General features: G+C 38.4%; 1 protein-coding gene and 1 long non-coding RNA gene across 2 annotated transcripts in view; both read left to right on the top strand.

The window, feature by feature from the left end:
• LOC129347891 (uncharacterized) overlaps positions 1 to 24,269 on the top strand; it is a 158,262-nt gene that overhangs the window by 31,794 nt on the left and 102,199 nt on the right. The window lies entirely within an intron of this gene.
• Positions 7,237 to 17,546, top strand: LOC111581652 (uncharacterized oxidoreductase YjmC-like). The gene is made up of 11 exons (XM_023289910.3): positions 7,237 to 7,418; positions 10,838 to 10,986; positions 11,216 to 11,404; positions 12,053 to 12,114; positions 12,289 to 12,342; positions 12,559 to 12,657; positions 12,895 to 13,030; positions 14,035 to 14,153; positions 14,822 to 14,917; positions 15,951 to 16,061; positions 16,781 to 17,546. The coding sequence occupies exons 1-11, from the start codon at positions 7,411 to 7,413 to the stop codon at positions 16,844 to 16,846; spliced, it is 1,089 nt and encodes a 362-aa protein (XP_023145678.1). The 5' UTR covers positions 7,237 to 7,410; the 3' UTR covers positions 16,847 to 17,546.

Below are 24,269 nucleotides of genomic sequence, written 5' to 3'. Positions count from 1 at the left end.
ATCTATTTTTGTCATTATTCATGTATTTTTACTAGTATTTTAAGTTTTTTGATTTTTCATTATCTTACTGTAAGCCTGTTGTAAGTGAGCTAAATAAACCAGATTCTATTAAATCAGTACTACACTGAAAAATCAGTCTAAAATTTGTACTTTTTCAAAAAATTCTACTAACAACTTTCAGGTTTTTTCTCAGATGGCCTCACAGCTAACGAACACAAGGACGAAGAGACGTTCTTTCAGATGGCTCCTGTGGTTCTGCTGCTGCACCTACACCCAACTTTAAAGCGATCATTTTGGGCTTCATAGGTCTGATTCTGGGGCGGGTCTGAGGGAACGGGCAAGGCATGGTTGGTTTCATCCCAGCTGTGAGCCTGCTGCTCTGCCAGCTATATACAGAACAGCCCGTTTTAGGAAACTCTGTAAACGTGCCCTCCAGTTGTAAGGCAGGGCCGCCCAGGCCGACCACTACACAGGAGTCACATGCAGTGGAGCACTGTAGTGGGAAGACATGTCCCATTTCCACTCAGTCCCTGTTCAGGAATCATTACAGATTGAAGGCCAAATGCTTTGGGAAGACAGACAAGAAAACGTTTTTCATATGTTGTCATGTTGCATGTTTTTTTTCTTCAGGAATGGAGCATGTACTATAGATACAGATATAGCATTTAATCACATATAATGGTTTAAACAGGGCTCCTAAAATATCCTGTCCAAAAGTCACTCTGTGCAAACTGTGTTTTCAGGGGAGGTTTAGTCACCGTGTCCAATTCCTAAAGAAATAACATTTTTGGATGTGACCTGCATGCACAATTTGTTTAAATTTATGTCAGTTTCACCTCATGCAGCACGTGGTGATGCAAACTGAGAACTGTGTCATGTATGTATTTGCGTATGTGAAATACACCCACTTGAGCAATTCAGACATTAGTCCTACGTAAAACTTCTGAGAGGCTCCATTTGTCCTCCTGCTCCTCACGTCTCGTCTTTGATGCCTTCGGGTGTCCCGTTCCTGCCGACCTCCCACCTTCTGGACTCCCATTAGCAGCTTCTCCTTTGCTCGCAACTTTATTTATACACGCCCAAATCACAGCCTCTAGCTTCCAGCTTTCTATTTTCCTCTTGTGGTCTGAGAGAAATGCTTACAGATGTCTGAGCCGCTGAGAATTATAGGATAGGAGTCGGCACTGCAGAGGGAGGGGGGAGCGCTAACTTATCCCTGCTCTTTCTGAGAGCTGCTCACTACAGCTGTGACCTGTGAAAACACGAGGTAGATAGATTCATCATGGTGAGCAGGTGTGGAGACTGCAGGCTGCACCCACACTCTGGCTGTGGTGATTTGTGTGCTCTCCATGTTGCCAACACTGTTTTGTATGTATGTATTTGTGCTTTGGGGGTTATTGTAGGGGTTCAAGCTTCCTGAGAGATTATCCTTTTTGAAAAGTTAATATAGTGGGTCTGCTGTAACTTTTCTATAAATTTAAAAGGCATGTAATGTAATAATTCAGCACTGCAAATGATCAGTGTCACCTCACAGGAAATCTGCAACAGTCCTACCTTTTTACAGATAGAGCACTGCTTTTTACTTCCATACAGCATCAAGTATTTTTGTTATTTATTTTACTTGTTTAATTGTTCATTGTTGAAATGATTTTATATAGTTTAGAGATTCTGTATTGTCTGTGTTTTCAGTGCTACAGCTCATGGCGGCCTGCAATCATGAGTGTGATCAGTGAGTTCACTCACTTGGCGGTCGTGGTTTGTGGTGACACGGTATCAGTGTTGTGTTTAATATGAGGTGTGTTTTGGTTGATGTTACATTTCTCACAGGTCTCATAGAGACTCCAGTGGAACTGGGCTTCCCAGCTATGGTAAAACTGTCTTTCTTCTCTTTCTTTCTTCACTTTTACAGGGTTTACATAGAAGTTTTAATAGTTATTTATGACAGATGACCAACACTGAAGCCTTTGTGTCTCAGTTCACCTATGCTAGAGTAACTACCAGCAACTACTAATGCTTTCAGCTTATGGTCAAAAGTTAATGTCAGAACTAGTAGATTGCATAGATAAACCATAGGTGTGTTCTGTGGGATGGTTCTGTTTGAGATGGTTGATTGATTTTCTAGCATCTACCTTCTACATCCAGTTGCCCTACCGGTTCCCCTGCAAACTTTGTAGATAACATTCAGTTGTGAACATCTTATCAGCAGAAATCAAATCATTTCCAAGCTACAGAAACTGAGCCATTTCTCAGTGCTAAGTCATCATGCTGGCTTCACGTTCACAAAATAAGAGCCTTGAATAATCTAAGATGTGCTGTGCGTTGTGAAAGAGTTGTCTGATTTGTGTCAAAATCAGTCGTGTGTTGGCTGAGTACATGTGGAGTCAGAAAGTTTAGACAGCACTGTTATTTATTAAATAATGTGATCTGTATGATTTCTCTGAAAATCTGCTTTTCAGACGAAAATACCTAATTAAGACAGTCCACAATAACAAGTCCACAAAAATAACACATTGCAAAAGCACTCGTTTGCCTTTCACCTCAGCTGTTACAATCATGCCTGATATTCACCCTTACATAGACTTAACTAATGAAGACACCTTGACCTTGACTTTGACTTTGTCATTAAAAGGACTTTTCTCAAATTAATTAGCAGGTTATATTTCCTCTGGTCAAACTCAAACAGATGCAATGCCACACTGAATAGAACATTATTTGTTCTTATAACAAAATTTGAGATGAACTAAACTGATTTTGTTTTTACATGAAGAATCGTATTAATTGCCTAAATTTTGAAACACCCCAGAAATATCAATCAACATTATGTTGACCAACTAGTTTCCTCAACAATGACAGTATCTGCTCCTGTATGTATGACGCAGCTTTACTGAGCTACATGTCATATATGTGGCTGCTGTTGCATTTAAAGTCTAGTGGATGGGAAGCTTTGAGGCTTTTCTTGGGCACAGTGCTGCAGTCTGTTGCTTTATATGTCAGATGAAAGAAACATCATAAAAACACAAGGAGACATTTAATTATGCAAAGAAAACATACAAAAAAACCTCACAAAATGAACATCACAGTTAACATGAGAACACATTAAACTTTACAGAAAGGAAGCTCTACAGGCTGCTACGTGTTTGTGTATATACTGAGCATTGCAATACAGCACAGACTGTTGCACTAGACTTCAGTATTGGTCCTAAACGGCTTGATGGAAACTGGAGTAAACAGTTCCAAGTGGTTTGATAAGTCTTTTTCTCTAATGGCAAAGGTTTGTATTCAGAGAAGAGGGGATGCTGAGAGTCTACAGTCACCTTTGTTGTCTATTTTCTGCTAATATAAGCTCCATATGGGCTCGTATTTTCTTCCTGCTATCTCCCTTAACACCCGATTTGTGCGTGTTGGTGAGCTCGCACAGGAATTTCTACCCATTATCCACCTACAGCGCAAGAAAAAGCTTTGAAAACACCAAAGAATGCAAAGTTGATTGCATCAGTGTACTGCATTTTGAGTGCAAAATTGATATTCAGAAAGGGCCTTCATGCAATCTTCTCATTAGAGTTTGATGTCATTGTGTAGAAGAGAAGATGCAACAGGAAAGGTCTGTTAGTCACTGAGAAGATTAGGATCTAACTTTTTATATGATTTATATAAGGGCAAAACTACCTGTAATATTATATCATTATAGATTTTAAATTATAGTGCCTATAAAATAACTACATCAAAGCCATCTGATAGTTTGTGTCATCATAAATCAGTAGTAAAGTAGTTCGACTGGTTTCTGCACCCTCTTTGTTGTTGCAGCATTGCCCCAGTTTTAAGGTCAAGTTAAGACATTATTAAAGATAAGCCAGCATCTTAGCAGTCCCCTGCCACTGTAACAGTTAATACCTTTCCTTTCCATTGTGGACATTCAGAGCTTTACTTGTGAAATTAAAGCAGGTTAATGTACATTTTTTTTGCAACCAGGTAAACTGCAGAGAAAATGAGGCTGAAGTTTATCATGATCAACTTTTGGTCTCATAAATGCTGGAATTAAGGAACACAAGCATGAAGTCAGTTCAGTCACTATGAAATTACAGCAACTTTGGTGCTGAGTATGTGCTTGTACAGTACTGCAAAGTTCTGAGATGCATTATATTCAGTGTTACTCTAAGTTAAAGTATGCGTTTTACTGTGTGCATCTATAAAACTCAGCCCGATTCAGTGAGTGTCTGACCCCTTGTGGCCTGTGGGACATCAAGCAAAAAACGCATAGTACTCGTTGGCTGTGTTCATCCAGCCTTTCTGACTAAAAAATAACAACCTATGCTAAATAAAAACTGAAATTATTATTATTATTATTATTATTATTATTATTATTATTATTATTATTATTATTATTATTATTATTATTATTATTATTATTATTATTATTATTATTATTACTGCTGCTACTACTGTGGTTGATTTATTGGACTAACTGTAAACAAAAAAAAGAACCACAGTTTACTGGTTTAACCTACACCCTATAAACTTATTAAACATACAAGAACAACTGATGGGGTGTCGGAATGATCTACTGTAAGAGACAACTATCACAGGAAAATACTGACTTGTTTCTTCTCAAAACGTGACTAGTTATGTAGTTAATGACAAGTAAAAAAAGATTATCATTGCTCTTCTTCTTCTTCTTCTTCTTCTTCTTCTTCTTCTTCTTCTTCTTCTTCTTCTTCTTCTTCTTCTTCTTCTTCTTATTATTATTATTATTATTATTATTATTATTATTATTATTATTATTATTATTATTATTATTGTTATTGTCATTATTATTATTATTATTATTATTATTATTATTATCAGTAGTAGTAGTAGTAGTAGTAGTAGTAGTAGTAGTAGGAGGGTTACAATTAATTTCTATAAAACTTCCGTAGCTCTTACAAACATAGTGTGTAAAATGAAAATACATAGATTGTTTTATTTCATGCAAAATGCAGCTTTTATCTGAACTAATCCACATTAAAACTTAAATGCTTATTTATTATTCTTTGACTCTGAAATCACATAATTACATAATTGCAAGTAAACATTCTTTGTGCTATATCTATGATGGCAGCTTAATCATATGCATAACACATTACTTTATATGGCACTGTTCAAGGATTCAAGCTTCTTTATTGTCATACCAGCACACGTATTCACATGAAATGGCAGGAAATTAGCATCTTGTATAAAGAACATAGACATTTATCACCTACAGTATTATTATGAAATGATATGTTCCATTTCTGACTTTGAATATCATCTTACTTTGGAAGGAGCGCTCTTTGCAGATTTACTTTTTGCTGTTTGCACGTGCATCTTACCATATCACACAGTACAATATCAAGTCTTTACATGTGTCACATTCTACTTAAAGAGTGTCAGAAAGAGGCTGCAGCTGACTAGAAGTAGTTATGATAAATACTACATTGCTCATGCAAATATCAGGCTGTGTGAGGACAGAGCAGGGAGGAGCAATCATTGTGTTATCATAGCATTTTAAAGATTAGTGCCATTATGCTTGTTAGGCTCATGGCTAATACAAAACAAATGCATTACCCACATTTAGAAACCAGAAGATTGATCATGGTTAGACATTTCTGTATCCTGTCTGCTGCATCTAAAAAAGTACCAAAGTGGCTTCTCTGTTCTCTGGTGAAAATCATGTTTTTTATCTTGTTAACATGTCCATAGGATGCTTTTCTTATGGAAGGAAATACATTATTAGCTAAATTACAAGGTTTCAGGCAGCCCGGGATTCATAAACTTGGAACCAATCCTGTCAACTTGCAAGATGAGGTTTTTCACATTATTATTCTTCACAATCGGTTACTGGTTCCAGTTTAAATTGCTCAACTACTTAAACGTAACATGCTGTGGTGCAGCCTTGAACTGTTTTTCATTGTCTGAGCAGAGTCATATGAGGACAACCACCAGCGGCATAGGGATGGGTGGGGAAGGAGGCGGGGACTTCATTGGGTCTGTGCATCCCAGGCGTGTAGAGTTACATCTAAGCCATTTTATGATAGAAAAGGACTGTTTTCATGGGGAGAAACTTCTAAATATCTAACTTTGACCCACTGAGATGAGTTTTTAGGGGTTCAGTGAATGACCAGAGAGGGACTTGTGCAGAGATCAGGTCTGCACACCACTTGTTGTCACTTTTGCATTATATATATAATGTGGCCAGTTGGCAGGCAAACAAGAAAAGAGAAAATCCTGGTCAGCTCAGATGTCATCTCTGTGTTGCTGCTCAATTCATCGCTCAGTTTCCCCCCTGCATCCTCAAACATTTCTTTGTTCGGAGTAAACAGCTATGCAACTCCCACAGTCATCATCAGCACACAGAGTACAGAACATTTAATCATAGACAGATGCTGACAACTTGAAGGAAAAAACAGGTTGTAAATTATGTGCTTTTTACTTCCCCTCTTCTTTCTTGGTCTTACTGGTTCTATCCCCATACCTTATATAACTGCCTGAGCCTAAAGCTGACCCCGTTGGTTACATAAACCTGTGACTTTTAGACCCTTCTTAAACATACTGTGTCACTGACTGGAAGGACTCAGAACAAATAATAGAGCTTCAGTCAGATTCACATTTAAATAAGAGGTTTTTCTTACATTTTCTGCAGACAGCGTCACTTGAGTTTTTTTGTTTACAAATGTTCCATTGGAATATAAATATGTTTACTGGTGAATAAGCCCTGCAGTTGTTATAAATGTTGGATCATTTGTGGAAAATACTACATTTTTCTGCAGGATTTTATTTTGGAAGCCCTTCTCTAGACTTCCCTCTGACTTGATGAGAAGAAATGCACAGGTCTGTGTTCACTGGAATCTGATTGTCTGTCTATTTGTCAGCAAGATTAAGCAACAACTACAAAGCCGAATTTCATGAAACTTGGCAGAGAAATGGAGCATGAGCACAGCAAGAACACAGTGCATTTTGGCGCAGATTCAGAATACTTTCTTTAAAACTGCCTAGTGGGACATTGACCTTGGCTGGAGATATGCTCTCCAAGTGCTACACAAGCTCAGCAGCCTGTTGGTCATTATAAGAGTCATGTTTTTGGGAAGCATTGCACGCAAGTACAACGTGTCCTCTCTGAGGGATAGACTCTCTCTCATATCAAACGCTGTAAAGTGCAATAGGCCTGGAGCCACATACCTTGCCAAACCACATCGGGCCTGAGTGACGAGACAAAGCCCCTCCTCCAACACACCCACAGAGACAGACAGGATACCTGATAGACTTGGCAGTGATGGGCGTTTCCCAACACTTCTGGGCTTAAAAAGCAACTTGGTGGGCCAGAGACGACATCAGATCACTGGCACCACCGGAGATAAGAAAAATAAACCCAACAGAGAGCACAGCAACACGGTCGTCATGAGCAGGTAGGATGTTCCGATTAAACATCCAGGACAGTGCAGCCGGTTACCACAGAGCTGCAAGGCAGGATAAGCTGCTGAAACCAAAAGCTCTGTTTGACAGTTTGCATTAGAAGAATGCTTGTAATTCTTTTGCACTTTTAACCCACATTTATAGCAGCCATAAAGAATTCATATAGAAAGAGTGTCAGGGAGGATAAAAGTCAGAAACTGTGTTTAATGTATGTGTTAAAGTGGAGATAAACTAATTTAACTATAAAAGAGCTCCAAAGAGAAAGAGAAAACCTGTTCTACCTCAGAAGCATGAAAGCACTGAATTTATTTTGTAGCTTAATCTTCTATTGAAATTCAACAGCACCTTCATAGCTTTATAATATGCTTATAAAGGAACACTATTACATTTTAGAACTTACTATTTATCAGTGTGAATTACAAAAGCACCTCTCCTCTTTTATCTCGTTTATTTAATCTGTACAGTAATTGGAAAGTTGCCGATGATGGAGGAATGTGTGCCAGACTATTTCTTGGTGAAAACCAGTCGCCAGACAACAAACCAAGATTCTTGCAAGTTACATTACCCAGACATGCAATAGATATAGTAACATGCACATTTTGATTTTTGCACTTTGTCCAGCTTAAAACATGGGGTTTTGTTTGAACACTAAAGGGACACAAAAAGCAGATGATCTGAGAATTTACAGACTCAAACTCTTCATTTCCTGCATTCTGATGAATATCTGTGCACCAGTTTGTGACAAAAAAGTATTTGTTTATGTAAAGAAAAACACAAAATTCAGCCACCAGGTGACAGTTTTAAATAAACACTAATGTAATACAGTGAGACTCCCAGGCATTCTGTATTGCTCTCAAATATTTATTGTTGTGTAGATCAACTTTTCTCATCCAGTCTTTTTCCCTTTGAGTCAACACACATCTGAGTTGCTCTTCTGTACTCTTTCGTTCATTTGCTTGGTGAAGTAACGCCTTTAAATGTGCATGTGGCATCAGTTTGTGTCAGTGATACATTAAATAATCATTACATGAGAAGGAACCACCGAACTTTTATAGCTTGTGTGTTTCAGCCAGATTCTGCTCATATTCAAAGCTATTTGCACGTTCACAACACGCCATACATATATCTGTGTTTTGGGGTGGTTTTTCAGGAATCATGCACATCTCAGTTTAGCCATAACTGATTAAAACATTGATCAAAAAACCTCCGAAAAATTCTGGCAAACGTCCTTAGGCTTCAAAAGCTTGAGACTATGCACAAGACATGACAGTCAAAATCACAAGTTGTTTGGTTTGAGGCTTTTTAAGATCACAGCACTGTGTATGAGCTCAGAATTCATCATCGTGTTGTTATATTCAGGGTATAAAAAGCCTCAACACTTAAGAAAAAAAGACCTAGAGGAGACATTTTTGCATTATTGAGTAACTTCACATTGATATCATTTTTACTGGGGGCACAGATGCACATGATGTCAGTTTTGAGAGGGATGTAGCCCTTATGCTGCACCATGAAATCCACACTTATGGATTCACCAGAAAAAATAAGAGAGTGTTGATTAGCAAGTTTTGAGGTGATACTGGCTATCCATTCCCCGTGTTTCTAGTCTTTCTGCTAAGCTAGACTAGCTGATACTAAGTGGTATCAATAGTGGGGAACTTTACAAGGACATTTGTGTTTTCAGTTGCAACTTATTTGTTGACAGACATTTCACAAATTCATCTCAACACAGTGAGGATGTACCTTAATGCTGGAAATCTTGAAATCTCAAATATAAATGTGGGTGAAGAATGAGAATATGATATGATGTGTCACCATCATCCAATACACAGATGCAGTTCTATGTAATGGAAAACATGATAACTTCCATCAGTTCTTTGTGTTGCGCAAAACAGAACAGAGTTGTTTTGTTGAGGATCGGAAAAACATCCAGTCACATAACTTCCCAGCTGCCCAAATCTGGACACAATTACTGTGCGTTCCAAAATTCATGACTTCTGGCTGTCCTTCTCGAACCACTGAGTGCCAGAAAGCAAAAATGTACCAAACCAATAGAAGCAGAAGAAGAAAATAAGAAAGGAAGAGAAGAAATAGAACATAATGTTCAACATTAAACACCAGGAGACTTGTCTGCTCCTCATTAGTTGTCCTTGTTTTTTCCCAGTGAAGTGTCACACTAAAAAACAGTTGGGAAAAATATTTGATTTTCAAAGATTGTGTCATCATTAGTCTGCAAATCTGTTCGACATCTTTCTGGAGCAGAGATTTGGTTTTGATCTCTTCTGCCAAGGGACTGTACTGATAAAGTTTTCATCCCATTTTAGATGCAAAATAATCATTCTTATCATTTTGATCGATCATTGCCCTGATTACTCCACTCTGGTTTACTGGGTAATAGGTCAAGTGAAATTTGCAGGTTTGTTTACAGTGGTTGTGCTATCAGGATTTTCCTGCCAAGTTCAAACTGCAGTAACAATTTGACGTCATCCCAGCAGAGCTTTGCTGCACTGGCCTGCATCATCTATAGGGTTACAGCTTGAGCAGTGTATTCAAAGATGAACTTCAAACTTTAAATTCTGGTGGAGCCGTCCATTCGGTCAAATCCTACAAAAATTGGAGCAAAAATGGGACTTTGGTGTTGGACGTAACTGTTTTGTTCATATTTGCTTAAATTCTCTGACCCTGAAACCAACATTTCTATGGGAGAGAGAGAACATCAGCCTGATTGCCACAGTAACATTGGACCTGAACATTCAAAAGGTCAAAAGAATATTGACTTTAGAGATTAAAAGTGAGCGTACAACACATTGTTATACTCATTAACCAGCTAAAACAAACAATGACATTTACCTTTAAATGCGTCACTGCACTGCAACTATGGCATGTTTCTCTATATACAGTATATATACAGTAAATATATATTCTTCTAAATATAGAAAATTGTAAGTAGAGTTTATTTTCAAGCCAAAGCAATTCGTTATTTCACTGGACAGCAACCTTGTCTGAGGACTATTCTTGAAAATCACTAAGCTAAGGAAAGTCCACCTTTTCATATTATTATTATTAAAGTGTATTGTTTGCTGATAGTTTTATGGGTTGAAGTTTTAGAAAAATCTTTTCTCACTTTCTTGACTGCTTTTTGTGATTCTCTCCAAGTTGGTGACATGGATTTAAACCTTACAAAATAACCAGAATTTTCAAAATCTTATGATTGGCACCATTTTACAAATGGCGGTCATCATCAAGATTTGATGTGTTCCAGAAATCTATTTTACAATGAAACCTAACCTTTAAAAAGATGTGAAAATAAGATTTTCATGTTTCCTTTATGTAAACCAGCAGCAACAGCTACATCATCATTGTCATTTGTACTCTTTAAAATATTGGTGATTTAACATCTGCTTTTCCTCTACAGATGTCTGATCAGCCAGGCGGAGGTGCAGGCCTTCATTGAGAGGTGTATGGTGGCGGTGGGCACCAAACCTCATCATGCCCACAGTCTGGCCGAGGTGTTGGTGGAAGGAGACCACAGAGGCCACTACAGCCACGGACTCAACAGGATGGGTCAGTGGGATGCTGGAAGTTTATAATTTTATCTGGTTTTGGAGTAATGCTAATTCTTTTGAACGTTTGACTTCGGCTGTGCAGAATGACGTTCAAATTTTGACACTTAGAGGCTTATGTTGTGCATTCCTCTGCACGCTGCAACACTGAGGATGGCCCTTCAAAGATGTATCCAAACTAAACTCTCACGGGTGCCATTTGTACATGCTGCCTCTATATTTTTGGGCAGATATGTATGTGAAGGACATCCGGTCAGGAATCTGTGCAAAGGATGGTGAGCCGGTGGTGGAGAAGGAGAGCGCAGCCACAGCACTGGTGGATGGGAAGAACCTGTTGGGCCCAGTGGTGGGAAACTTCTGCATGAATCTGGCCATAAAGAAGGCCAAAGAAGTCGGCATTGGCTGGGTGGTAGCACACGGTGAGTCCTGTTATTCTCTGAACCCCAAAGGAAAAATGAGACGCTGTAATCCTGAACTGAACCTTTGCCTTTGTAGCACAGTATCTGAGACACAGGTCATGTCATGTAGGTAGAGTAATGATGCCTAACAAAATGTGTGTGCAACTTCTGTACTACTGGACTGACTGTATATTCTAACATCATAATGCACTTTATGTAATTCTAGGTGAATGTTTTTAAACCTTGGCTGTAATTGCTGCACTGGCTCAGCTCAAAGAAGCTGAAATGGTTAAACGTATTTATGCATTTCTTATGAACTGATGTTTCACATTGACATGCAGAGGCCTGTCTTGGATCCAAAGGGATTATTTTGCGTGTTTTTGAATATTAACTGAGAGTTTGACTCATGTAACAGGAAATTAGGTGTGGAGGAGGAGGAGCTAGAACCACTGTATTACAAATAACTGTAGAAACTTTCAGTGAGTTGCACATAATTAAAGGTTAAGAATGAATTCAATTTCCTTTATGAACAAGTGCTGACCACCCAGGTTTTAGCAACAACATTTCCAATTACTTCATACTAGTAATTACTTTTACTATAGTGGAGAAACAATACACAAATTTGATGAATCAGACAATGCCTTTCTATGGCGCTTTTCTGTCTTTCAGGTTCCAACCATTATGGTATTGCTGGATACTATGCGATGCAGGCCCTGAAGAAAAACATGATTGTGAGTGAAACATTTATCTTCTCTTTGATGTTCATTTCAGTTTCAGTGGAGCTTTTTTCCAGAAAGTGTTGACTCAAAACAGTTATTTTATTTGCTAATAGTAACAACAAATGGAAGTGAATGTGCTGAATTTTTTTCTCATTTTCCTCCTAATAATGATCTGACTCCCTACAGGGCATGGCATTTACCAACACATCCCCACTGGTGGTTCCCACTCGTGGTAAAGAGGTAAACGCCTTATTTATTCAGCAGAATAAGCTGCACAGCATGCCACGTGTGACGCTAGGTCTTGTGTTTACACAAAGGATTTAGTATAAATGTCTGCATGAATGACAAGCTGAATGAATGACTGTGCACTGATCCAACATGTTGCTGAAAGAACTGAACAAGAATATTGTATGTAAGAATCTTTCTCCTCCTGACGCTGTGGACTTCTGTCTGCAGTGCACTTTGGGCACCAACCCCATCAGTGTGGCAGCTCCTGCTAACGATGGAGACAGCTTTGTTCTAGACATGGCAACATCAGCAGTAGCACTCGGAAAGGTAAGGCCAAGATTATTTTGCGTTTGTAGTATATATACTATATCATATAACCTCTGAATGGATTCAAATAAGGGCATCACATTCCTAACAGCTGAAAGAGTGTAAGTCGAACACTATCACACAAAGACTGTTCTAAGACATAGTGTATCCTACTGAATGACAGTTTTTTTTTTTTTTTTTTTTAAATAATACAGTAAGTCAAGTCTTTTACTCTCTGACTTTATGTGATGTGCACAGATCGAGCTCCATGAGCGCCGTAAAGACCCCATTCCTGAGGGCTGGGGCTGTGACCCTCAGGGAAAACTGACAACAGACCCCAAGAAAGTCCTGACTGGAGGAGGACTTGTACCCATTGGTGGCAATGAAGACACAGGTAATATTAAACTGTTAGCTCAGGGAAGAGGAGACTCTGTTTTTATTCTGTTAGCATGTCATTGTCATATAACATTGAACTTGTCCCCTTCAGTTTTACAGTTTCAGTTTGAGATTCTGCTCACATTCTGATTTCATATGTTAAAATCATCCTCTTGCTCCACTATCTCAGCATGTGTACTACAATTCAAAAGTTTGGGGTCATCCAGGCAATTTCATGTTTTCCATGAAAACCCACACTTTTATTCATGTGCTAACATAATTGCACAAGGGTTTTCTAATCATCAATTAGCCTTTCAGCACAATTAGCTAACACAATGTAGCATTAGAACACAGGAGTGATGGTTGCTGGAAATGTTCCTCTGTACCCCTATGGAGATATTCCATTAAAAATCTGTCGTTTCCAGCTAGAATAGTCATTTACCACATTAACAATGTCTAGAATGAATTTCTGATTCATTTAATGTTATCTTCATTGAAAAAAAATATTTTCTTTAAAAAAATAAAGATATTTCTAAGTGACCCCAAACTTTTGAATGGTAGTGTATGCTTTTTTTTTTTTTTTTTTAATCAATCAGGCAGAGTCCCATTGAAAAAACGACACTCAGTGCAAAATTTTCACTTTTACTAATTCACCAACCTGTTACTCATTAAAAGTTCCAGGACGGAACCAAAAAAGAAGTTGAACTGCTCATTTTTAACTGAGTGGTTCTCAGTCCTAAATGTTTTTCTCCTTCCACTTCACCAATCTGTGCATTTTTTGTGCACAAATTAATACGTGGTGTGATGATTTTTCACTTAACAATTGAAGAATCAAAGTTTTTTTTCCAGGTTGTGATAATGCAGTATGACAATTAAGATCAGATGAGCCTTTATTAATTCCAGAGAGGGGAACTTGCGGAAATCTCAGGGCATCGGTAGAAAATATACAGAAGCACTGTCGATATTTTTGGGAAATAGGGCATTTATTGCATCATTTATCTGGATTATGTTGCTGTCCTGCAGGAGGGTACAAAGGCTACGGTCTGGGAATGATGGTGGAGGTTTTCTGTGGTATCCTGGCTGGTGCCCAGTACAGCAAACACATCCGCACGTGGAAAGTAACGGACCGTGTTGCCAACCTGGTACGTCCTGTTCTGGACATTGTGTGCCCATTTTGCCTGATCCCGTAGGGAACTTGTGTCGTATTTTTTCTAGCTGTAGTCACGTTGCCTTTCTTGTCTTCTTGTCTTGTTTTCTGTCAAATAATAACTGAAAAACAGGTTGAAAATAACTTACCTGTAGCTCATAGCTACTCATTGCCCAAACCTTTCTTTTTCAATCAAAATTGGAAAATGCATCTTTGAAATTAATTTAAGTGCTGTCTTTATTATTTTTTTTGAAACATAGAACTTTTTTTTTAACTTAAGGCCCTCTAAAACATTGATAACTCAGATGTGCCACATTTTTCCTTTGAAAGTAAAACACAGAGCAGTTAACTTAAAGAAACTACTTATGTCTGAAATTTTAAGATAATTTAATTGAAGTTCCCCTACTAAAGGTGAAATACAATTCTGAACAGATTGAGATAAGTCATTGCAACAGAGTTGCCGTTACAGTGTGTTTAAAGTTTGTTAAATGATCAGCTGTCATTCAAGAAAAGCAAGGAAATCAACTATGTCAAAAGTCTGACGTGTTTGACAGCTGTTATCTAAAAGATAAGCGCTGATATAGACCTTGTTACGTCATGTCATGGCTCTCTTTGCTGTTTGCACTGGGTCAGTTCACAGTGTTACCTGTTTTGTGTCTTCAGGGTCAATGCTTTGTGGCAATCAACCCAGAGATGTTTGCTCCAGGGTTCAGTGACAGGATGTCAGACCTGCTGTCCATCCAGAGGAGCATGGAGCCTGTGAGTACAACTGATGGAGTGCTGCTATACAGATTAATCACAGCTGTGTGTGGGGAAAAAAGGAATAGTCGGCTTTGTTGACATATTTGGATAAGCTGACATCCTCTTTGAAAAAGTGCATACTGGAAAAGTATTTAAACAACCAAAACCAAATTAGTTTTTTTAATCATTTATTCAATAAAATATCAATGGATGTCTTCTGTAGGAAAAGCTAATGTTGCCCCTTGAGCAGGAATAACTTCTCGTAGGCATTTTGCATAACCGTGACCTCTCTTCTTGCAAAATTCCTCCAAAAATTTTGAAATTTTTCTTGCATTTATTGCCCATTTTAAATCCCTCCACAAAATTTCAGTGAGGTTCACATTTAAGCATTTTTGACAACATCATTCCACAACTCTCCATTTCTTCTTTTTGAGTCATTCTGGGGTTAATTTAGATGTATGCTCAGGATCATTACCCTGTTCAAAGGTCCACTTCTGGTTCATCTGTAACTTTTGGATAGATGACTTCACGATAACTTCAAACACTCTCTGATATGATGCAGAATTCATAGGTAAATCAGTTATTACAACTGCCAGATCGCTGAGGCAGTGAAGCAATGCTTAACCAGTTCCACTGCCATGTTTCACAGTTGGTATGAAGTTCTTTTCCTGAAAAGCTGTACTCTGTATGCACTAAACATGTGCACTTGTCTGTCGAGAGGTCATTATTCCAAAAGGCCTCATTTTTGCCTGTATGCTTATCGGTAAATTGTAGTTTTTTTTAAAAAATATTTTTGGACAGCAGATGCAATGCTGGTTAGTACTCTTGGCTTGAGAGCTTTTCTTTGCATTGAACTGTCTGATCTTGGACTGACTTTACCAGGAAGATCGATACTGGACAAATATTCATGAGGACACCACACATCACAGCAACAAGAGCACCAAACCCTGGATTTTAGCGATTCCACCTGTCACTCTCTAATCCTGAACCCCTGATCATGTGCTTGCACTGTTTTGTGTTTCATTTCGTTGCTGTTTCTCTTGTGCTGCAGGCTGACCCTAATCTTCCTGTCTTGGCTGCTGGAGATACAGAGAGGATGAACATGAAGAAATGTGAGGAGTTGGGTGGGATTTCCTACCACATCAATGTGGTCAACTACATGGTAAGAGCTGAGAGAGGTGGTGCTGTTCACACACCGGTCCAAATGAAAGTTTATTTGAGTGATTTTGTTTTTACTCTGTTCTGACTTATAGAAGTTGTTGTTTAGAAAATTAAGGCTATTTTTGCGGATAAACCATTATTTCTATTGTATTTTGTCAAGTGCGGTGCTCTAGTTCACTTTCTTGCAGAAAATGACATGAGGATTGATACCACAGTCTTGTTAGGATACAGCCTGAATGTAAAACTTCTATTAGTTAGTTAGCAGAATTAACCATTAAAAACTGGAACCAGAAGAAAACAATCTTCCCAGCTTTGTCCAAAATGATCAAAAAGCACAGACTGGCTCCTCTAAAGCTTATTAACTTGACCAGGATAATGAAAATACATTATTTGTTGAGTACTGTTGATACAAAAAATTAAAACATGAAAAAAAGCCATTTTCTAAATTTCTTAGTGTCAAACTGTTCTCTAGCCAGACAGTCATTAAATTACTGTGGACATTAGACAAAAAAAAAAAAAAGAAATCTTCACCAAGTACACCTGAGACAGACCTGTACTGAGTCATTTAATGAGCTTTAGAGGTGTCTTCTGTACAGACATCTGTCCTGTCAATCATCTTTGCAAGCAAGCTCAAGTATAATTATCAAAATGTGTAAGTTTTGCTTCAACAAAAAGGCCCTGGAGCTAATTCAACTCAAAATGTGCATTTTGTCTCTGCAGAATGACTGTGCTAAGAATGTTGGCGTCAGCAAGCTGCTGCCATGTGACAGACTCCTCTCCAGTTAGATGGTTCAAACAAGATCTTCAGCTCTGAATATTGGCCACCGATTTTGTTCATCTTGAAGATCACACGAAAGCAATTTAATTGCAGTTCTGTTTACGCACAATATGCATGTTGAAAGTAATATTTTATAAATTTTTAAACCAGCGCTTGCCAGTTATTGAAATCTTTTAAAATTGATAAAAGTTTGAATTAAAAACAAACATATATTAAATTTTAAAAGTTGTGACATTAAAAGAAATGTATAGAATATTTATATATTTTTTAAGGAACTCTGGACTAGGTGTTGAGATGCTGTATCTCCAGATATCCAGATCCAAACTTAAACATGTCTTCAAGATGCTGCATGAAAATCAAATATGCATATTGTTTGTCTAAAGCTGTTGTAAAGCGTTGCTTTGTGCCTGATGGTTGAATGTGAATGATTTTTTTTTGATACGACTGAGAGATAAAATAAAGTTTTAGTGGTTTGTTGTCATCAAATGAACAGATTGTTGTGGATGCAACATTGGAACTGTACAGCTGTCAGTACAGTATGGCACAAAGTCATTTTTTCTAATGCTAACAAGCATTTTAGTTTACAGTGACAATGTTTTGCTACTTTTACAATGTTCATATAATCTTTTTAGTTTATCTTGAAAACATCATTTCTATGTACATTATTCAATAAAAAACACAAACCAAAGTTGCTTCTTTAAGCATTAATAGATTGCCCTTTTGTCACATTTGTCCTTTTTCTGTTACTCAGTGAACCACCAGATGGCGATGTGAGCTTCACTATTCTAGTTCACCCTGAGATGGTTCATGGTCTAATGCAGGGGTAGCCAACACGGTGCCCGCGGGCGCCTGGTTGCCCGCAAAGACCAGTGAGTTGCCCCCAACACGTCCTAAAAATAACACTAGTCACCATGAAATTCCTTATCAAAAATTATACATTACATTAATGCAGATTTTAAATTACTATATATATATATATATATATATATATATATATATATATATATATATATATACATATATATATATATATATATATATATATATATATATATATATATATATATATATATATATATATATATATATATATATATATATATATATATAGTGTGTTCAGTGGATCTGTTCCACTGAACACACAAACTAACACACAACACAGCAGTGGACGTGCTTCTATGTTGTGGGTTTTCTTGGTGAGACAATAAATAGTTTTGTGACTCGTTCTTAACCAGGAAGCCTGTGTTAAGTTGTGATTATCCCCAGTTGACATGGACGTGATTCCTGAACAATCACCAGGTGTTAAACACCTGGCAGTATGACAGTGATCTATATGGATGAAGCAGAATGCTTGTCGAGCTGGTCGGTAGTGCAGTGAGTAAAACGGTGGTCTCGTAATTTTATCGCAGGATTACGTGGTTTCGAATCCTCTCACCGTACTTGAAAAATACGTGTTTTTTATTTCGGCCCGCACATTTCTTTTTACTGTCTGTAGATGATATTTACATGGATATAGACTTTATTAAGCAGTGATGCCGACGTTTTTCGGCGACGTCTTCTTTATCTGGTATCTTTATTTCACGTAAATCCAGGTCTGATCGTGACGAATCTGCGGACGAAACATCTGGAGACGGAAACTATCGCCAGTTAACCTGATCACCAGTTAAACTGGAACAACGGGTCGGTGTGCAGGCTTCATTGTACGATGCAGAGGTGATCCAGACTTCCCAACATTCCTACATTACCACTGCAGCATTCACCAGCAGGACATATGTATGTACAAAAGTGGCCGGATTTGATCATGTGATGACTCCTGTCGTGAAGATCATAAATGGCTCCAAAGCCAAACAACCAGGACATTGAAGGTGCTGCTGGAGGAGCTGTCAGCTGATCATGGTAACCTGTTACTACACACAGAAACCCCATGGATCAGCAGGGGAACAGTTTTGCAGCGTTTTTTGTCACTGTTGGCCGAAATCAAACAGTTGATGCAATCCAAAGGGGAAGACAGCTCGCTGCTTGAGGACACTGAGTGGATTCTTGCCCTCGCATTTTTAATGGACATCACTGGGAAACTGAACCATCTGACCTGTGAGCTGCAAGGTAAAGGTAAGACATGATAAGCTCTGCAATGCCAGGCTTCCCACTAACACACATTTACAGACAAAGAAAGAGGTAACATGTTGTCATTCAAAACACTGCCATTACACAAAAATGTGAAAAATAATTTGTTGAAAACATGTCATGATTTGTTGTTATGATTTGTTAAAAATGTTGCAATGCTGGTGAAAAATGCTGTTGATTAGTACTAATGTGATAGGATTCATTTCAAAATGTGAAAGAGTTGATCTTTTTTCTTACATAACTGATAATTTGTACAAACATGGGACAGAGTTCATGAATTGTTCAAAAATGTTACAAAGGTAGTGGTTTGCACAAATGAAGCATGATTTGATGACAGTTAATGATTTCCTAAAAATGTTAGAAGTGATAATTTGTACAGAAATCTAACTGGTGTGATTTTGAACAAAATGCTGCAAATATGCTGATTCATACAAAACTGCCAAGAAAGATATTTACAGAAGTTTCAGAGATGGGATACCTCTGACTTTTAAATATTGGAACAGATTTCCATATACGTGTGTGTGTGTGTGTGTGTGTGTGTGTGTGTGTGTGTGTGTGTGTGTGTGTGTGTGTGTGTGTGTGTGTGTGTGTGCGTGCGCGTGCGTGCGCGTGCGTGCGCGCGTTTCCTACCGTCATTGTTGTGGAAATCGTTGTTAATAATTATTGTAAGGAATAATTAACATAAATGTAATCAGACAGTCTTTTTACATATTATTTTCATTATTTTTATTATTGTTTAAAGATGATGGCGCAAGTTTGCTATTGAGGAAGTTTGTATCAAACAAGGTGCCCTTCGTACTACTCAGTACCCTTGAAGTAGCTCTCAGGTTCAAAAAGGTTGGTGACTCCTGGTCTAATGTCTAGTAACTTAATAAATGAAAGACAAACACTAAAACACGCAAAATTGTGTGTCTATGCAATAGTCATATTTTAGGTGCCTTTGTTCTTGAGTTTTAATGTCATCTTTACTAAATATTATGGATAATTTTACCAAATTACTGGTCATGTAATTTCACTGGCTTATGTTCAGTTCATTGCCAAGACTTTACACAAATACAGAGATTAAGTTGGTGTGTCAAAATCTCTGTATCTTTGTACTTCGATAAAATTTTAGGAAAATCCTGCATTATACTTTACATGCAATACTTTCTCCACTAGATGGAGACATTGTATAACTAAAATCCTGGGTCACTTTGTCTACTCATGAGTCTTTCATCTGTTTTGTGATTGGAAACTTTATTTAGGAGGTTCATCATGCATGTTAAGAACATTTTAACCCCATTTTATAAAAAACAAAAATACACCACAGGTTGCTCAGTGTTGTGCAAATACTTAAGAAAATAACTGCACACAAGCAAACAATCACATACGGGTAAAATATTTAATCTTTGCTTAAGAATAGTCACTATTATTTCAACAAACTCTTTATAATTGATTATTCTTAGTTTTGAATGACATTTAACTGCTTATAATTTCCCTGTAGTGTCATTTGTCTTTGTGTATTTTTCTCAGTGTCAAAGTCGAGACAAATTGCCACATTCTCTGTTGATGCTTGTTACCACAATCTTCTGTCAAGTATAAAGTACATGGCTTTGATATGTAATGGCATTAATGTCTCTTCTTGCCAACTGAGTGATTGTCACCACCACGCCAAAATATGGGCTCATCTAACTTATGTGATTATGCGAAGCAGTGAACTGAAGTATACTGCTGCATGTACAACACTGTAGATGTGCATACAGTAAGATGTGGTACCGATCTGTCTCTATTTTCACGTACACACAAAGTCATTCAATCCAATACAATTTCACTTATTACCATATTGTTTTTCAAAATGATCAAAATTATAAACAAAAAGGGAATGACAACCTCAAAACAGGAAACAATGTTACTCTCCAGTCAGATAGTACACCATGAACAGTCTTATCGCAGTTAAAACCAGACAGAAATTCCCATCCAGACACTCATTATCAATACTGGCAACATGCAGTGTCTCTTAGCTCAGTGACTGCTGACCTGAAAATCCTTCAGCCGTGTTTTAAAACTACATTTAAAGTGTTTAAAAGTGCTGATGACTAAAATTTAGCTAACAGTCTTCTCTAGTGGTGGTTCTTGTTCTACACTAAATGCTGTTCCAAACCATTTAAGAGGCTTCACTGATTTATTGTGACTGTTCTTGTACATTAAATCAACATTAGCCATAAACAGACATTTTTCAAACGTTAAAAGATTATGCTTTTTAAAGTGCTTGCTTTAGTGCCTGCAGCTAAAGTGCCTGCAGACTGTGAAGTGGTTGTATTGATGGACTGTTTGTCTGAGACCAGTTGAACTGATGAGTTTTCTTTTCCTGTTGGGCAAAGATCAGTTTACAGCTTGTACGGCTCATTTATTCTGAGAATAACTCAAGAAAAGGCCTCTCTCAGTGCCACAAGGGAGAAGGGGGGCTGGACATTGACAGATGCCCAGATTAGGACCTTAATCTCCCATGCCAAAAGTCCTGGCACTGTGCTCTGGACCCTGGATGTCCCGTTAACACTCGGCCGGCCGCAGACAAAAGAGGAGAAATCAACAAATCAATGGGCTTTCAGCCCCACGGGGGGAGGGAAGGGAGGTGGGGGAGGAGTGGGGTGGGAAGTGGGCTATGAGCACTGGGCTGGGTCAGGTCTGTGAGTGGGTATGAAGGGGATGCATGAAGATTAGGTATGGGCCGAGGGGGAAGGTGGCTGTGTGCTGGGTGGAGGGCTCCTCCAAGTCCGAGGATTAAGAGGCCGATTCAAACACTTGTTAGAGGGGGTAGACTCAGAGGTGTGTGTGCATGGATGGATTGATGGATGGTGGGGGTCTAATCTGCCCTGGCCTTGGCCCGGTGCCCTTGTGCGGATTAGATCGGGCCCCCAAGAGCCCAGAGAGCGGGGCCGCTGGCTAGGATTAAGCAGATTCTAACAGGTGTTTTCTTTTGTGGCGTTGAAGGGGGGATCTGCCCATCACTCACTGAACGAGCAAATCATGAAGTGATTGACTATTACTGATGGGGCCAGTGATGCCAAAAGGCCATGACATGTGTGTATGAGTTGGCCGGTGTTTGTTTTTGGACTTGTAGGTGCTATTGGACACATCTGGTAGCTGATGTGACGAGTGCACAGTGGTGTGTTTTTCATTAAGCGGAGTCATATCTGCAAGAAATGAGTCAGATGATAGAAGAAAAAACAACCAAAGAAGTAATAAACTCTTGAGGTTAGTCACCAGAGACAAACACACTCTGAGGAGGCGATGCTCGGTGCAGTTGATCGGTTGTTATGACAGTGAAGCAGCAGCAGCTCTGCAGAGATCCACTGTGGAGGAGATTAGAGCGACTCATACTGGAGAGAAACACTTTCACACTGTAGGAGGATCAGATCAGAGGAGCTTAGAGGTCACAGAGCTTGTCACTATGGACTTTGGCTAAGAATCAGAAACGCACTCAGAGAGAAATGTTTGTTGTGTGCTACACTGCAGATAGGACAAGAAGGAGAATGGGTCGATGTCATGACATCAGCCTTTGAATTAGTATTCTTTTTACACGTAAGATCTATCCAGTTGAAAACAAAGAAAATGAGAAAATAAAACACTCCAGCTTTGTGTAGAAAGTCTTGATTGCAATGGAAATAGACAGCTAATGTTGCTGATCAACACTGATGAGGGAAGGCGTGTATATGAGTGTAACTACAGACAGGAGGGAGGAGAAGAGTGATCGAGAGTGGAGAGAGCTCGAAAAGCCATGCCGCTCTCATGCTGAGTCCTTAATGAAGTGAAACAACTTCCTGGTCTGTTGCGCCCAGCTGTTGTCCCCGCAAAGCCAAGATATTTGGCCTTGGCTCTTTGTCCTGCTCGGGCTGCCATACCTCCAAATGACTGAGAAAACACGTAAAAATAAAAGCAAAGCATCTGCTGTCTTGTTCACTCCAACTGTTTGGGAATGCAAACGTCTCTCCATCTGTTGTTCCCCTTATTAGGCTTTAAGATTGGTGCCGGTTGGTGCAGACGAATAAAGTGCCAAGAAAATGTCAGCGACTGAACCCCAGACAAGAATATTGGAATTATGGAAATCTGCATAAACGTCTGCCCTCCATTAACTGCTCTGTGGTAAATACAACGTCCAGAATTATAACGTAATGTCAAAAACAAGACTCTATATTCTGACATTCCCAAACCCACACTAAATTATGCAAATTTTGAAAAAAAGAAACAACATAAAATGCTTAAAGGGCCGGTGTGTAGGATTTAGTGGCATCTAGAGGTAAAGTCGTAGATTGTAACCAGTGAAACACTTTGCCTCATTGTTTTATTTTTCAAGTGTGCAGGAGAATCTATATCGGCCACTAAAAACACAAAAAACGCAAACAGTCATCTCTAGAGCCAGTGTCTGGTTTGTCCATTCTGACCGAAGGATAACCTGCTCCCTCAGTAGATATAATCTGTAGATATGTCTATTTTTCAGGCAAATATACACAATGAAAACATGATCATGAATACTGTTTTCAATTTCTGCCAATGAATCCCTCTCAGTCCCACACACTTCACCTTCAGTTTAACAGGAAATTGCAAAATAAATAGTTGCAAGTTATGTTTTTCAGCTGTTTTATTGTATCACTCAAGGCTACATATACACAATATTGTACCTAGGAGCTTCAACACATGTTGCTCCTGAACTTTTTTCATCCACAAAAACTTGAACACTTGAATACTTGAACAGTTTTCCCTTCTAAATAACACAAAATTTGACCTAATTTCTGTTCAAGTTCACAATGATTTCTGAATGTTGCCATGGCGACATGATGGCACAGCATTTTGCAGTTATCTTGGATGATGTGTGTTGTAGAAAATGTTTGGTTGTTTATACATTCAGTAAATCTTATGTCTGCTATAAAAACAGTGAGAGAGAGCCCGCATGTACAAGTTAGCCATGCTGTCCATTAAGCAAACCAATCACAGTGTCCTGATGTGGTGCATTTATATCAAACTTTAGCACCAAACTCAGACTGACCAGTCTGAATATAATACAGATGAAACTTAATTTTCTCATTTCCACAATAGAAATAGTGGCATCGTCTGTGGATTATTGTCACTGCAACATGCTGTGTGAAACCGTTTTGCAATTTTTAGTGTGAACTGCCTGAAAAGCGTCACTCCTGTGAGCTCTATTTGTGAAAAACACTTCTCCTTCCTCATGTGAACCAGGTGGTTCTTGTGTTACTCTTTTGGTCAAGCCAAAATGAGAGAGGAACAAATAAAACTGTGACAAGAGGATGACATCTAACACCTCCTCTT

The sequence above is a fragment of the Amphiprion ocellaris genome, chromosome 3 (assembly GCF_022539595.1).
Source record: "Amphiprion ocellaris isolate individual 3 ecotype Okinawa chromosome 3, ASM2253959v1, whole genome shotgun sequence".
In the NCBI taxonomy this organism is placed as follows: domain Eukaryota; kingdom Metazoa; phylum Chordata; class Actinopteri; family Pomacentridae; genus Amphiprion; species Amphiprion ocellaris.
The sequence above is the reverse complement of the archived record's forward strand: the minus strand, read 5'-3'. Positions and strand labels throughout refer to the sequence as shown.